Source organism: Lithobates pipiens, unplaced genomic scaffold (assembly GCF_037356315.1).
Source record: "Lithobates pipiens isolate NorthernLeopardFrog02 unplaced genomic scaffold, aLitPip1_a1.2 Scaffold_16, whole genome shotgun sequence".
NCBI lineage: Eukaryota > Metazoa > Chordata > Amphibia > Anura > Ranidae > Lithobates > Lithobates pipiens.
In genome coordinates this window covers 607,969,675-607,984,966 of record NW_027507748.1, presented here as the reverse complement: position 1 = coordinate 607,984,966, position 15,292 = coordinate 607,969,675, and the positions used below count along the sequence as shown (strand labels likewise).

At 52.4% G+C, this 15,292-nt stretch overlaps 1 protein-coding gene across 1 annotated transcript in view; it reads left to right on the top strand.

Moving 5' to 3' along the window:
* SACS (sacsin molecular chaperone) overlaps positions 1–15,292 on the top strand; it is a 144,955-nt gene that overhangs the window by 87,692 nt on the left and 41,971 nt on the right. The window contains exon 4 of the mRNA XM_077484027.1: positions 14,839–14,926. Within this exon, the coding sequence (XP_077340153.1) occupies positions 14,839–14,926 (88 nt within the window). The remainder of the gene's footprint in view (positions 1–14,838; positions 14,927–15,292) is intronic.

Below are 15,292 nucleotides of genomic sequence, written 5' to 3'. Positions count from 1 at the left end.
CGGTACAGCCCGGAGGCAGCCAGCGTGAGGGATGGGGTTGGGAGCCAGGATCAGGCCCTGCAGACCCCGCCGGCCAAGCGGAGGCATCCTGGGGCTTGCTCGGCTGGTCGGACCCCCCAGAGGCGCCGGACGCGTGGTGGTACAGAGGACGACGGGCCTGCACCCCTTTACCCAGCGGCTGATGGTGGACGAGAGGCGGCCGTCTCGGCGGGTCACCGACCTGGCCCGGGGGCGGCTCGGCGGGGGAGAGGTGCCTCGGCGGGTGATGGCCACGCTCTCGGAACGGCCAGGGCCTGTATTCCGGCGGAGAGGGGGAGGAGGAGGCCTGAGGGGACGCGGCCGCGTAGTCGTAGGGACCTAGCCGAGGTACGGTCCAGAGAAGCGGCCAGGCGGGCTTCACCTGCCCGGCCCAGGGCTCAGCGTGGCGTTGATCCCGAGCGAGTGGCGCGGTTCAGTACGGCGCGCAGTGAGGTCGTCTCTGCTGAGCGCCCGGCGGCCATTGAGGATCCAGAGCGGCGGCCTGCGGAGGAGGATCTGAGGGAGGCCGGGAGTTCCCAAGACAGCCTGTCGGAGGGCGAATTGGTCGAGCGGGACGAGGAGGAGGTGCCGGAGATGTCGCAGGGACCGGGACGTACGGCTGGATGTCCGTTGGGGCACCGACAGCCAGGTAAGGTTTCTTCTTCTGCTCTCTCTTCTCCCTGTCCTGTGCTAGATAAAGGGGTTTCTGTGGGTGGTTTTCGGATTGTGGACCCACCTGTAGTGCGAGGGGTGGGCGCTGGCGGGGCAGGTTCTGGTATTGGTGCCATATCCCCTGGGACTGCGGGGCCCCTTGATGGGGGGATGATACAGACTTTGCTGGCGGGCCTGCGGGAAGTTCTGGCACGGTGCGAGGCTGGGGCGCAGCCTGCGGCTGACGCTGCTCCGGTGGCGGCGTGGGCTGCTGCTCGTACCTCTGCGGCGCAGGGGCCGGGTTTGGGCCAGGCTGTGGCGCTGGGGGCCGCTGTGGGCCGCTGTGGGCACTGCGGCGGCAGGGGTGGCCGCTTCTGGGGCTGCGTCTGCGTCCTCGTCGGCTGTGCCGGTGATACCAGCGCCTGTCGGGGAGGTCGCGGCGAGTGGGAAGGCGGTTGTTGGTGCCGACGGTGTGCGCCTGGCGGACGCCGCAAAATGCGAGGTCTACGTCTGTTTTGAGGGGCCTTTGGGCGCTCACTTGAAGACTGAAGTAAAAGACCGCATTTGGAAAGGGGAGTATGTCGAGATTTTCTCCTTATTGCCTTTGGAGAAGTTTAACTTGGATAAAGTTAAGCCCGACGAGAGCAAGAAGGAGGAGGAGGAGAAGCGGCGCTACCGTCTGATTCCGCGTACGTTTGCTAATTGGCTGCAGGCGTTTGCGATATTGGCAAGTGTTATCGGTGAAAAGGCGCCGGAAAACTGCTCCCCCCTTTTTTGCTATCTCGATTCCATCGGGGAGGCCCAGAGGGTTTATGGGGGTACCGCTTGGTTGCGCTATGATGAGCAATTCAGGCAGAGGAAGGCGGTGCGTCCGTCCTTGAGATGGGATCATAAGGACATTAGTTTGTGGATGAAGTTAATGTCGTCTCCGCGCAGTGTGTTGTCTCCCTTTCAGGGGGGGGCCGGTGGTCAGGCAGCGGCCGGACAACCGGCCGGCAATCGCCTGGGTTTCTGCTGGCAGTTTAATGCAGGTTCCTGCAAATTCGGGGCTAAGTGTCGGTTCCGACATGAGTGTTCCTCCTGTGGGGGCTCCCACCCGCAGTCTAGGTGTTTCAAGCAGGGTCGCGGGAGAGGGGGTGATTCTGGAAAAAGGGAGGACGCCGGTGAGGGTAGGAAGGATGGTTCCCTTCCTAAGGCGCTACCCTGATCGGGCTGCGGCACAGTTGCTGGAGTTGGGGTTTACCGAAGGCTTTCGGTTGAACTGTCAACTCCGGGTGGTCCCGCCGGTGGCGGATAATTTGAGGTCGGCAAGGGAACAGGCTGGCGTTGTGACTGAGAAGTTGCTAAAGGAAGTTGCTTTGGGGCGTATGGCTGGCCCCTTTGAGCGGCCGCCGCTTCCGGATCTGGTTATTTCCCCGTTGGGTGTGGTTCCAAAGAAGGAGCCGAACAAATTTCGGCTCATTCACCATTTGTCTTTCCCGCGCGGGGGGTCGGTCAATGACTCCATTGATCCGGGCCTTTGCACGGTGTCGTATACTTCTTTTGACACGGCGGTCGCTTGGGTCCAACGTTTTGGCAAGGGAGCGTTGCTGGCGAAGACGGATGTTGAGTCGGCCTTTCGCCTTTTGCCGGTTCATCCCGGCTGCTGCCGTTTGTTGGGTTGTCGGTGGCAGGGTCAGTTTTTTGTTGACTTATGTTTGCCCATGGGGTGCGCTATTTCTTGTTCTTTGTTCGAGCAGTTCAGCTCGTTTTTGGAATGGGCGGTCCGGGACGTCGCAGGCTTGCCATCCGTCATCCATTACTTGGATGATTTTTTGTGTATAGGGCCGGCGGATAGCCTGGTCTGTGCTTCCCTGTTGGCGACGGTTCAGCAGCTTTTCGATGTTTTCGGGGTGCCGTTGGCTCCCGATAAGACTGAGGGTCCGGTCACGGAGCTGCGTTTTTTGGGGATAGTGATTGATACAGTGAGGATGGAGTGCCGTTTGCCTTTGGACAAGCTGGAAGGTCTGCGGTTGGAAGTTGCGGGGGCGGTGAGGGTGAAGAAAATGCAACTGCGGGATTTGCAATCCCTTCTCGGGAAGTTGAATTTTGCTTGCCGCATCATGCCGATGGGGCGTGTTTTTTGCAGGCGCTTGGCGGCGGCCACGGCCGGTGTTAAGGCACCGCATCATTTTGTTCGGTTGGGGCGGGAGCATAGGGCAGATTTGAGGGTGTGGGACTCCTTCCTTGCGACGTATAATGGCCGCTCTCTCTGGTTGGGGCAGGTGGTGTCGAATTTTGATATGGAATTGTTCACCGATGCGGCTGGTTCGTGCGGCTTCGGGGCTTATTATCAAGGTCGGTGGAGTGCGGGTGAGTGGCCGGAGGCTTGGAGGGGGGATGGTTTGACTCGCAACTTGGCGGTGTTGGAATTGTTTCCCATCGTGCTGGCGGTCGAGCTGTGGGGTGAGGAGTTCCGGGACCGCCGCGTGCGTTTTCATTGTGACAATATGGGGGTGGTGCAGGCCATTAATAATAACACGGCCTCCTCCCCTCCGGTGGTGCGCTTGTTGCGACACTTGGTTCTACGGTGTTTATGCATTAATTGTTTTGTGACTGCTGTACATGTTCCGGGGGTTGATAATTCAGTGGCTGATGCATTATCTCGTTTCCAGTGGGACAGATTTCGTCAATTGGCTCCGGATGCGGAGGTGAGCGGGATTCCTTGCCCCGATTGGTTATGGGACATCGTGTTGCCACAGCCCAGATGTTGATTCGCAGATCGGTTTCCGAGGCTACTTGGAGGGCGTACAGCAAGGTTTGGCTGGAATGGGGTGCCCTGATGCGGGAAGTGGGGGAATGTGCTCTCGATGAGGACAGGGTTCATGTGCTGCTTTATTTTGTGGGTAGGAATTTCGAGAGTGGGGTGTCGGCATCCCATATGTCCAAAAAATTGGCCGCTTTGGCCTTCATGTTCCAGTTGGCGGGTCAGCGGGATGCTACTAAGGCTTTCATGGTGCGGCGCGCCATGCGTGGCTATCGCTCGGGTCGCACAGCACCTGACAGGAGGCGCCCGGTTTCTTTTCGGATTTTAGGGGAGGTGGTGGCGCAGTTGGGGGTCGTTTGTATTTCGCAGTTTGAGAGGGTTTTGTTTCGGGCTGTCTTTGTACTGGCCTTTTTCGGGGCATTTCGGGTGGGCGAGTTGGTAAGTAGGAGCAAGAAGGGGGTAGGTGGTCTGGATGCGGGGGATGTGTTGGTGCGGGACGATACGCTGAGGGTGTTCTTGAAGAGGTCAAAGACCGATCAATTGGGCAAGGGGGCCTGGGTGGAGCTGAGGTCGATTCCGGGTTCTCCCTTGTGTCCGGTGGCGGCTGTGGGGGAATTTTGTCGGCTCAGGCCTCCGGTTGGGGGGGTTTTCTTCCTGCACGAGGATGGCTCTGCGGTGTCCCGATTTCAGTTTCAGGCGGTGTTCAAGAAATGCTTGGCGGCTGCGGGGTTGCCGGCCGCGAATTACTCTTCTCATTCGTTCCGTATCGGGGCAGCTACAGAGGCGGTTCGGTGGGGTCTGGATGACAGGGTGGTTCAGAAAATCGGTCGCTGGGAGTCAGCGCGGTTTAAATTATATGTGCGCCCCCATTTGTTGTAAAATCTTACGTATGGCCGGGCACGGGGGGTAGGTGGTGCTTTCCGGTTGTGCATTTTTTCACCTGGGTTTTTTTCCTTCTTTTTGTCTCTTCCTTTCCTGTTTATGTTGTAGCGGGTGGGAGCTGCCGTGTGACATTCCCCCTCCCCCTCCTCCCCCGTCCTATTTCTGTGTTTTTCTTTTTTCTTGCAGATTCAGACTCCTGCCTGGTGTGGATCATGGGACATTCTTACGTCTATTGGGGTGCCAGGAGGGCGGATGTCAGAAGAGATGGCAGGCTGTTGGGTTTGTCCAGGGAGGAGGGCACGGTGCGCTGGTTGGGAGTCCCGGGTATGTTGTGGTCCAGGGTGGTGCCCGAAATGCACCGGTACGCACGGTTGGACCGTCCCCCTGATGTGGTTCTTTTGCATGTTGGGGGTAACGATCTGGGTTTGCGCTGCGCGCGGGAGTTGGTGCGGGACATCAAATTTGATCTATTACGGCTGCAATCTTCTTTTCCAGACACTATTTTTGTATGGTCTGACATTGTGGCCAGGACTGCTTGGCGCTTGGCTCGCTCTGTTGCGGGCCTGAACAGAGCTCGGGTTAAGGTGAACAAAGCAGTGGCCAAGTTCTTTGTGCGGAACGGGGGTTTGGCGGTTCGTCACCGGGATTTGGAGGAGGAGACTTGGCGTTTTTTGCGTACAGATGGTGTACACCTGAATGCCATCGGGATTGATCTTTGGCAGCTGGGTTTGCAGGATGGCATTCAGCGGGCATTTAGGATGTGGAGGGCGACGCGCACGTAAGGTTTTCACGTGCGCGTGCTGTGGCATTGGGTCTATGGGGTCTTTGAAGGTGGTGCTAAAAAATAATGGAGGTCTAGGGGAGTTGGGCTCATATGGAGATATGGGTGTCCATTCCCTTAAATGGTAAAGATGGTGCAGAAGGTTGTATCTGGAAGGAAGTTGATGGTTTTTTGTCCCCGAGCTTTCGTAATACGCGGCGGGGGGCCTGTTCATGGGTGTACCGATACAACTAGTTGGTTGAAAATGATAATTTACCTTCAAAGACCTCTAGATCAAAATGTGGAATACTGGGTTATTTATATATTTGGTTTATAATGTTTTTGTTGTAAAATGTATTTATATGCATTAAGTTATGTTTTTTATAAGATTTTTGTATTTTCATATGTTGATAATAAAAAGAAGGCTGCTATGGCCATTCGACTCCAAAAGAAGAGAATGTGTCGTTTGGTCAATTTATAAGATATTTTCGTTAAGAGGGGGTATTGTGTTGTTTGGGGAGCCTCACGAAATAGGCATCTCCCTTAGTCAAGGAACGGCCCGGACACAGGCACTAGGGGGAGGGCCCGGCATGACGAGGGGATGCGGACGTGAGGCGGCGGAAGCAAGGTGAGTATCCTGTGACGCGACGACGTGCGTCGGGGTGGGCGGAGCTTGCGCGCACGCGCGAACAGTCGGCGCCATTTTAGTGACAGTGAAGGAGCTGTTTCCCACCCTCCCTCCCCTTATTGTGGTTATGGGTACAGGTGGGTTTGGTCTTGGGGCATTTTTTGTTTTCCGTTGGGAGGTCTTTTTCTTAACGGTGGTGGGCTTGTTAGAATGGTTGCTTTATTTTGTCGTAGCAGCATTGGGTCTATGGGGTCTTTGAAGGTGGTGCTAAAAAATAATGGAGGTCTAGGGGAGTTGGGCTCATATGGAGATATGGGTGTCCATTCCCTTAAATGGTAAAGATGGTGCAGAAGGTTGTATCTGGAAGGAAGTTGATGGTTTTTTGTCCCCGAGCTTTCGTAATACGCGGCGGGGGGCCTGTTCATGGGTGTACCGATACAACTAGTTGGTTGAAAATGATAATTTACCTTCAAAGACCTCTAGATCAAAATGTGGAATACTGGGTTATTTATATATTTGGTTTATAATGTTTTTGTTGTAAAATGTATTTATATGCATTAAGTTATGTTTTTTATAAGATTTTTGTATTTTCATATGTTGATAATAAAAAGAAGGCTGCTATGGCCATTCGACTCCAAAAGAAGAGAATGTGTCGTTTGGTCAATTTATAAGATATTTTCGTTAAGAGGGGGTATTGTGTTGTTTGGGGAGCCTCACGAAATAGGCATCTCCCTTAGTCATGCAAACAGCATCTTTGGAGCGGTTTAGGAGCGGTGTATACACCGCCCCTGGCCATTGAAAATAATGGACAGCACTGCAGGTTTAACCCTTTCTTCGGCCGCTAGCAGGGGTTAAAAGCACACTATCAGCTGAAAAGGGCCACCAAAACTACAGTAAAGCGCCAAGAAAACTAGCGATGGTTTACAACATGGCCCGCTGGCAATGTGAAAGGGGTCTTGCTGGAAAGGACTGCCAGAAGTCTGGAAGCCATGGACATGACTGGATATCCTCCTTTCTGCTGCTTTGCCAGGCTCTAACTGCAGCTGTCTTCAGTTGTTCTTTGTTTGTGGATCTATCTGCCATTAGTTTTGTCTTTTGCAAAATGCAGTGAAATGCATGCTCAATTGGGTTGAGATCAGGTGATTGACTCGGCCATTGCAGAGTATTCCACTTCTTTTCCTTCAAAAGCTCATGGGTTCCTTTTGCAGTGTGTTTTGGCTCACTGTCCATCTGTACTGTGAAGCGCCGTCCAATCAACTTTGCTGCATTTGACTGAATCTAGGCTGACAGTATATCACTAAACAGAATTCATCTGGCTTCTTCTGTCGCATTATCAATAAACAGCAATGACCCAGTGCCACTGGAAGCCATGCATGCTCATGCCATCACATTGCCTCCACCATGTTTGATAGATGACATTGTGTGCTTTCGATCATGAGCTGTTCCAGGCCTTCTCCACACTTTTTTCTTCCTGTCATAATGGTACAAATTAATCTTAGTTTCATCCGTCCAAAGAATGCTTTTCCAGAACTGGTCTGGCTTTTTTAGATATTTTTTGGCAATGTCTAATCTGGCTTTTCTATTCTTCAGACTTATGAATGTTTTGCACCTTGTGGTGAACCCGCTGTGTTTGCTCTCATGAAGTCTTCTCCTGATTGTAGACTTTGACAGTGATACGCCCACCTCCTGGAGAGTGTCTTTCACTTGTCTGGATGTTGTAAATGGGTTTTTCTTTACCATAGAAAGGATCCTGCGATCATCCACTACTGTTGTCTTCCATGGACGTCCAGGCCTTTTTATGTTTCTGAGCTCACCAGTGCGTCGTTCTTTACTCAGAATGTACAAAACTGTTGATTTGGCCTTTCCTAATGTTGCTGCTATCTCTCTGATGGATTTGCTTTGCCTTACAATGGCCTGTTTGACTTGCACGGACAGCTCCTTTGAACGCATGATGTAGGTTCACAGCAATAGATTCTAAATGCAAATGCCACACTTATGCTGGCCATACACTATATGAAAAATCAGCCGAAACCATTTTTGAAAAATGAACATTCTGCCGTGAGAGCAAACGATAGTGCCATTATGTAATGACCGATAAATCATTCAGTGGACATAAATGAATCAATTATTTGTTGTTGTTCTTTACATATAGCTAGTGCAAACAGTTTGGACAGGAAGAACATTGACCTTTCAGTTTATCGTTCGTTCAGCAGAACATTTTCAAACTTCTCCTTCGTTTTTTCGTCTGAAAAATGTCCCAAAGATTTTCGATTTAGTGCCCATTAACTGGCTGAAAAATGATCAATCTGACCAAATGACAAATTCCGGAAGATTTTTCGTATAGTGTATGACCAGCATTAGAATCAACTCCAGACCTTTTACCTGCTTAATTGATGAAGAAATAACAAAGGAGTAGCCCACATCTGGACATGAAAAAGCTTTTGATTCAATTATCCTATTATTTTTGGTGCCTTGAAAAAGGGGGATGACTGTTCTTAAGAGCTGTAATTCCTAAACCCTTCCTCTGATTTGGATGTTCATACCCTCAAATAAACCCTGAGAGCACACACTTTAAGTCCAAATCCATTATAGAATTGTAGCTTGAATATATTTTGGTAAATACCTGTGTGTTCCCGGTCACACGCCGTCGCATACAGCCCCTCCCCCTTGTAGGGCACTTTGATAGGCAGATCACCCATCCAATCCTGTCTATCAAAGCTCCTCAGACAAGGGGGAGGGGTTGTATGCGACGGCGCGCGGCTGGGAACACACAGCTATTGAAATGAAAGCTGTGATGTTCCCGGCCATGTGATCAAACAGGCGGCGTAGGTGACTCTCCTGTGCTATAGGACACCCCCATGATGGGCGCTCCAGGGGTGGATGTAAGTGTCTGTGTAGATTAAATGTTGCCAGGGTCTCCAAGTCTCCTGAAAGGCCTCCTCCCTGTTGTGTAGTGTAGCGGTAAGGTCCTCCATGTCCCTTAACTTATTCACTTTGGCAAACCATAAGGACTTCGCCGGTGGGTTCTCCGATCTCCAACACAGGGGAATACAAGCTTTCGCTGCGTTCAAAATCTGGATAGTCAGGGAATTCTTGTATTTTTTTGATGGGTCGTTCTGTCAGGCGCAGCAAACAGGCCGCCAGGTTCCCCTCCAATGATATATTGGTCAGGTGGCCGATTGTGCTTGTCACCTCACGCCAAAAGGAGGCGAGCTTAGGGCAGGTCCAAAAGACATGCAGCATCGTCCCCTCTTCATCACCGCATCGCCAGCAACGGCCCGACACCTGCGGAAAGATGCGATGGAGAGTAGTAGGTACTCTGTACCATCTGGTCGTTAATTTAGAACATGTCTCCTGGACTCTGATCGCAATGGACAATTTCTGTGCGAAATGGAGGATTTTCTTCCTTTGGCTGACAGTAAAATGGGTACCGAGTGCTGCCTCCCATTTAGACACGAAAGGGGGGACAGATCCCTCTGCTGGTTGGGTTAAGGAGGAGTAGAGAAGTGAGAGACAGTGCCGCACTGGTTCCCCACGATGGCATATGCGTTCCAGCTCTGTGAGTTGACAGGAGATGCACGACTTCCGCAAATAGCTGCGTAAAAAGTTCTGCAGCTGAAGGCCGCTCCAAAAGTCCAGAGGGGGGGTCCGTCGCCAATGCCCCCACCTCCGGGGCGAGCCGGCCATCTGGCCCCAAAAAGTCACATAAGCGCTGCTTGAAGCCTGCCGCCAAGCGTTGCAAGTGGGGGCTCTGGAAGCCCGGCATAAACGATGTGTTACCCAAGACTGGCACCATCGGAGAGGGCACCGGAGACACCAAGGAATTTTTAAAGGCTTCCCTCGCCACTACCAGGGTACTGCCCAGCGTGGGGTGTTCCACTATGTCCCTTGGCAAGGGTATTGTGAGCCAGGGCCGGCTCCTGATCATATCCCCCGATTCCTCCCTCTCCATGGTCACCCAGTGTTTTGCTTCCGCATGGCAATGCCAATTCACTATCCTGGTGAGGTGGGCCGCTCTGTAATAGGCCTTTATATCTGGGAGGCCAACCCCACCGCTGTTCTTTGCCTGGTATAAGAGCTGTAATCTGATGCGCGGCTTGCGATGCGACCATATAAACGCATGGAACATAGAATCCACGTGCTTGAAGAAAGCGGGGGGTAGGCGGATGGGTAATGCCTGCATCAAATACAATATCTTTGGTAGTAGGGTCATCTTAAGGGCACTACAGCGGCCAAACCACGTCAACGTGAGCGTGTGCCAGTGCAGGAGGTCCGTCTTAAGACGATCCAGCAGTGGCACAAAATTGGCGGTGTATAAGTCTGCGGGATCAGGGGTAATATCTGCTTCCAAATAATGAATGCGGTCAGCCGCCCACTGTAGTGGGAAGGCCGCCCGCAAACGTTGCACCACGTCCTTGCCCACCGTTCTATTGAGGATGGAAGATTTTGTTAGGTTGATTTGAAGAGAGAGAAGGTTCCATAGTCTTTTAAGGATTGAAGCAGGCTAGGGAGAGAGATAAGGGGGTCGGTTAGAAAAAACATCAGGTCGCCTGCAAATGCGGCCACCTTATGGACTCCCGAGGGCTTAGGGTAGCCAATAATGCCCGTATTCACCCTTATATGGCACAGGAGGGGCTCCAGGGATAGGATGAAAATCAACAGGGACAGGGGACAGCCTTAGCGTGTACCATTCCTAATGCGGAAGAAATCAGATCTCGTCTCGTTGACTTTGACCGCCGCAGTGGGGTTCGAGTATAAGGACAGTATCCAGCTTACCATGGATGACCGCAATCCAATGTGTTCCAAGGTGGCCCATATAAATGACCAGTCCACGCGGTCAAATGCCATCTCCACCTCAGTAGACAGCAGGAAAAGGGCCCGCTTAGAGGTTCTGGCCGCGTGGATCAGGTTGAGCACTCGAATGGTGTTGTCCCGTGGTTCTCATAGGGGGACAAAGCCTGCTTGGTCTCTGCGAATGAGACTTGGGACATGTAGGAGTAGTCTGTTGGCCAGGACTCTGAAAAAGAGTTTCAAGTCGGTGTTTAACAGTGCAATCGGTCGGTAATTTCCGGATCGCAGCAAACCTTTCCCCTCCTTTGGAATGAGGGAGATGTGGGCCCTCAAGGAGTCTACTGGAAAGGGATTCCGCTCCGTGATGGAGTTAGAGCGGAGACCGGAGGTGTTGCCAGTGTGTCAAAAAAAGTTTTATAGTAGTCCGGGGCGAAGCCATCAGGGCCAGGTGCCTTTCTTGGCTTCAAGGCAGCCAGAGCCACCCCCAACTCTGCTACTGTGATGGGCTCCTCTAGCTCATCCTGGACTTCCCTAGGAAGAGAGGGCATGCCTGCAGAGGCTACTTACGACTGAGGGGTTAGATTGTCCCCTGTACGGGGGTCAGTTGGGGAGGGCTTGTCCAAATTATAGAGGCCTTCATAGAAGGTCTGGAACTCTTTCGCTATATCAGAAGAAATGCTTAATTTCTGGCCAGACGAGGCCATGATATGGGGGATATAAGTCTTTGTACATGGGCCCCCGCAGAGCCCTGGCCAACAAGGACCCAGGCTTGTTTGAAAATTCGTACATGGTACGCCGTGCCCACACCAGTTTTTGTTTTGTCTTGTGGAATAAAAGCATGCGGAGTTCCTCTCGGGCTTTAAAGAGGTCCTGGAAGGTAGTCTGGGCAAGACTCGCCTTGTTTGAGCACTCTAGCCTGCATATCAGTGCCAAGAGGTCCTCTGCGTGACGAGTTCTCTCCCATTTGAGGCGGGCTCCTATTCTGATTAATTTGCCCCTGACAACCGCCTTGTGAGCTCCCAGACCACAAGAGGGTTGGCCACAGACTCCCTATTGATGGAAAGGGTGTTTAATATCTCTGAGCGGATGTCCTCTGATGGGAGTAAGGCTTCATTAAGTTTCCATGACGGCGGGGGTTGTGGCACATGACCCAGCTGCAAGGTCAAATGGACTGGTGCATGATCTGAAAATGAGATGACATCAATGGAGGTGGACACCACTTTAGATCTTTGTGCGACACCAACAAATAGTCCAACCGAGAATACGTGTGGTGCACCTGCAAGAAAAATGTATAATCTCTTTCTTGTGTATGCAGCAGCCACCAGGGATCAACCAGGTGCAGCGCATTGAGATCAGACTTTAGACGCTTCAGACGTGCATAGGAAAGGTGGGATGCACCTCTCAACGCATCAAGAGCTGGGTCCATGGCAAAATTAAGGTCTCCGCCAAAGACCAGCATTCCCTCAGCAAACTCCAGGCGTTCAGGGAGGAGTCTTCGCAAGAACTGCGGATGGTCCGTGTTGGGGAAGTAAACATTGGCAAAGGTGACCTGCACGCCAGACAGAAGGAAGCGACCCTGTGCGTCCGCTCACTGTGCCTCGAATGACCACGGTACTGATTTTGCCACCAAGATACTCACCTCCTTCGACTTGGAGATCGGAGAGACACTATGGTAGGCCAGTGGAAAGGCCCCATTGGTCAGCTTAGGTGTGCTACTAGCGCAAAAGTGCGTCTCCTGTAGAAATGCCACCTGAGTCTTGCCCTTACGCAGGTCAGTCAAGAGCAGCGAACGCTTCTCCGGCGTGTTTAGCCCACGCACATTCAGGGAAGTGACCTTGAGGAGACCCATCGTGTCTTCTGGCAAGAGCGCAACCACCAATAAGCTAGTGCAGAGGTCCCAGGCCCGGGGACCCCCACCCCCCCCCCCCCGCGCCAGGGGCCCACCGCAGACAGAGCAGAAGCAGGTAGGTGGGGAGGAGGAGGGATAAGGGGGAACTACAAAGGGGGGGCGAGGGGAAGAAAGGGGATGAGGAAGGGGAAGGATGAGCGGTTTCTGTGGTATAAGTTCTAAGGTCCCCTATTGGGCACTCAAGGTGTCCACACAGAGGCCTACCCTAATGGGGGGTGAAAGGAGCGTCAGGACTTTTTGGAAACAGCCAGTAAAGAATCAGTGAAAATCAATTCACAATGTTTTCAGAGATGCAGGGGGCCAAACCCCAGAGAACCTTATACTAAAAAACATTTATGCCAAGAAAACATGCAAGTGACATAACATAACTGTAATTATTAAACGTTAACAGTGCTTTGTGCAGTAAGACTAGGTGCCCATTGCTGTAACTCTACCACAGCAGTATCCCGCAAGGAGCACCCACAACCCGCGTGCAAAAAAGGCCACCAACTTCACACTCAAGGCAGACCACAGTTATTTCAGTTGCCTGTGGGGGACGCAGAGAGAGGGCAGCAGTCCCATGACTGTCTTGGGGGGGTACAAAAAACTCCACACCAGGCAACAGGACCCGAGGGAAGAGCCTGCGAGGCCAGATCCCGGGGCGCCCAGCCAGGGGGGAGCCAGGGGAAGGGGGAGCGGGGATGCAACTGGGTACAGCCAAGAGTGTAGGAGCTCGGTGCCTAACCCCAGATCCCCCACCCACCCACCACACCAAACCAACATGCCAGTGAGAGAGGCCGTGGCCCTCAACAGAAAGCACGTGGGGGACACCCACCAGAGCATAGAGTGTAGGAGTTCGGTACCTAACCCCAGATCCCCACCTACCCGCCACCCCCCTGTAAAAACATACCGACATGTTCCCCTTGGTACCCCCCCCAGCGCCCCCCTAAACAATGGTAGTCTATAAAAGAGGCCGTGGCCCTCAACCAGGAGTATGCAAGTGGGTACCCACCAGAGCAAGATTAGTCTATATATTCACGCCCAGTCCATCAGCTCCAAAAAACGTATGTGGGTAACAAAGTGTTCATCGATGAGCTGACGGTATGTCAGACTCGGCATCTTACCCGACCCCGGGAAAGGGAGGTGAATTAATCCTCCGACGACATCAGATGAGGTCTGGTGCTCTCCCAGCTAGGCGCACGAGAACGGGGCCGATTGACCCACTGGGGTCTGGGCAGAGGTGGCCCGAGCGCCTCCTGTGAAAGCAAATAATCAAACCAGTTAGGAACGTTTAATGCAGGCTTGTTGAGGAAATCAAACAGGTCCGGTAGCTGGTCAGGTGTACGAAGATGGAACTCAGCACCTCTCCTCCTCACAATCAGGTGAAAGGGATGTCCCCAGCGATAGGTGGCTTCAGCAGCATGCATCACTTTGAGAAGGGAACGCATGAGTCCTTGCATGGCTCTCGTTTGTCTGGAAATGTCCGGATATATCCGAATGAGCGCGCCATCAAAGTCTATAGGCCCCCTCTTCAGGCGCAGGATCTCCTCCTTTATGGTGAAAAAATGCACCCTGCACAGTACAACACGCAGGAGGTCCGCAACTGCAGGGTCTCTTGGAGCCGATGGGGCTGCCCATGGTCCCAGAATCCGGTGTACCCTGTCCAGTTCCAGCTCCGAATCCGGCTGCTTTCCCAGGACCTGGTTCAGCAGGGCCACAACCGTGGAACGGAGGTCTGGTCCCATGGTAGCCTCTGGAATGGCAAGGAGGCGTAAGTTGTTCCTCCGACTACTGTTCTCTTCGTCGTCTAACCTCAGCTGCACCTCCACCAAATGGTGACAGAGGGCCTGCTGTCCTGACTCAAGGGAGGCAATACGGGTTTCAGATGAGGTATTGGAGGATTCCAAGGCGGTAACTCTCTCCTCTACAGTATCCACTTGCTGACGCAGGTCATGTAGTTCCCTGGAGAGAGCGCTGACAATGGAGGCCGCCATCTCCTGTAGATCCTGCTGAAAGGGCAGGCCCGCCACAATGTCCCGCAAGGTGCCCTCAGCAATGCCATCAGGACCCCTTCTGTCTGCAGAGGTAAGCTGTAAGTCCATATTCGGTGAGGCAGAGGAGACCCGCTGTGGCGCCATCTTGGCCGGCGCGGCAGAGTAAGTAGTGGGTGATTCCTGGATCTCTCTGCGTCCCCATGCCCCGTGGGTGTCTGCGCTCCCCGGGCAAGTAGTTCTCAGCTACTTCTGTCAAGCCGGCGGGCTGTTCTCCGGGCTGGGTCCTGCAGAGCTCCAGGCTACGCGTCCTCACGCTTCCATTGTTAGGCCACACCCCCGATGATAATATTTTTAAAACCTCATCTTTATTAAACCTAACAGGTTATTGTCTAAAATTATAGAGTTGTGTCTAAAGCTGAAACTATTTTATAATAATAACTTTAGACCTTAATATAATTATTTGATTTCATTATTTTCCAGCTATCTGATTGGACCAAGATCGGAGACCTGGGATCCAACAGTGAGCAAATATTTCTGAACCTCCAATCCAAAGGCCTGAAAGGAGGAGGTAACTATGTTGTCTAACAGAGCTGTCCTTAGTGTGTCTCATTGCTTTTCTGTTACGAGGCCGTAAAGTATACAGTATGACATTAGTTAGAAAATATAAATGTATTGCTGCTTGACACTCGGCATGCTCTATTGTATTATTTTTTCCTGTTGCGTAGTTTAGGAGTCTAGGAGAAAAGGTCAAATTGATGCTGATGAGATATAAAAATGGATCATTCTTCTTATCGTAAATAAAAAGCACTCAGGCCCAACACTGTGCCTGTTTTTTCGCTCTCTCTGTCCTCAAAGGACACAGAGGCAGTAGCGGGAGCCAATCAGTTCTCCAATGTTCTGATTCAGTCTCCCATTTCTCATAAGAAAGATATAC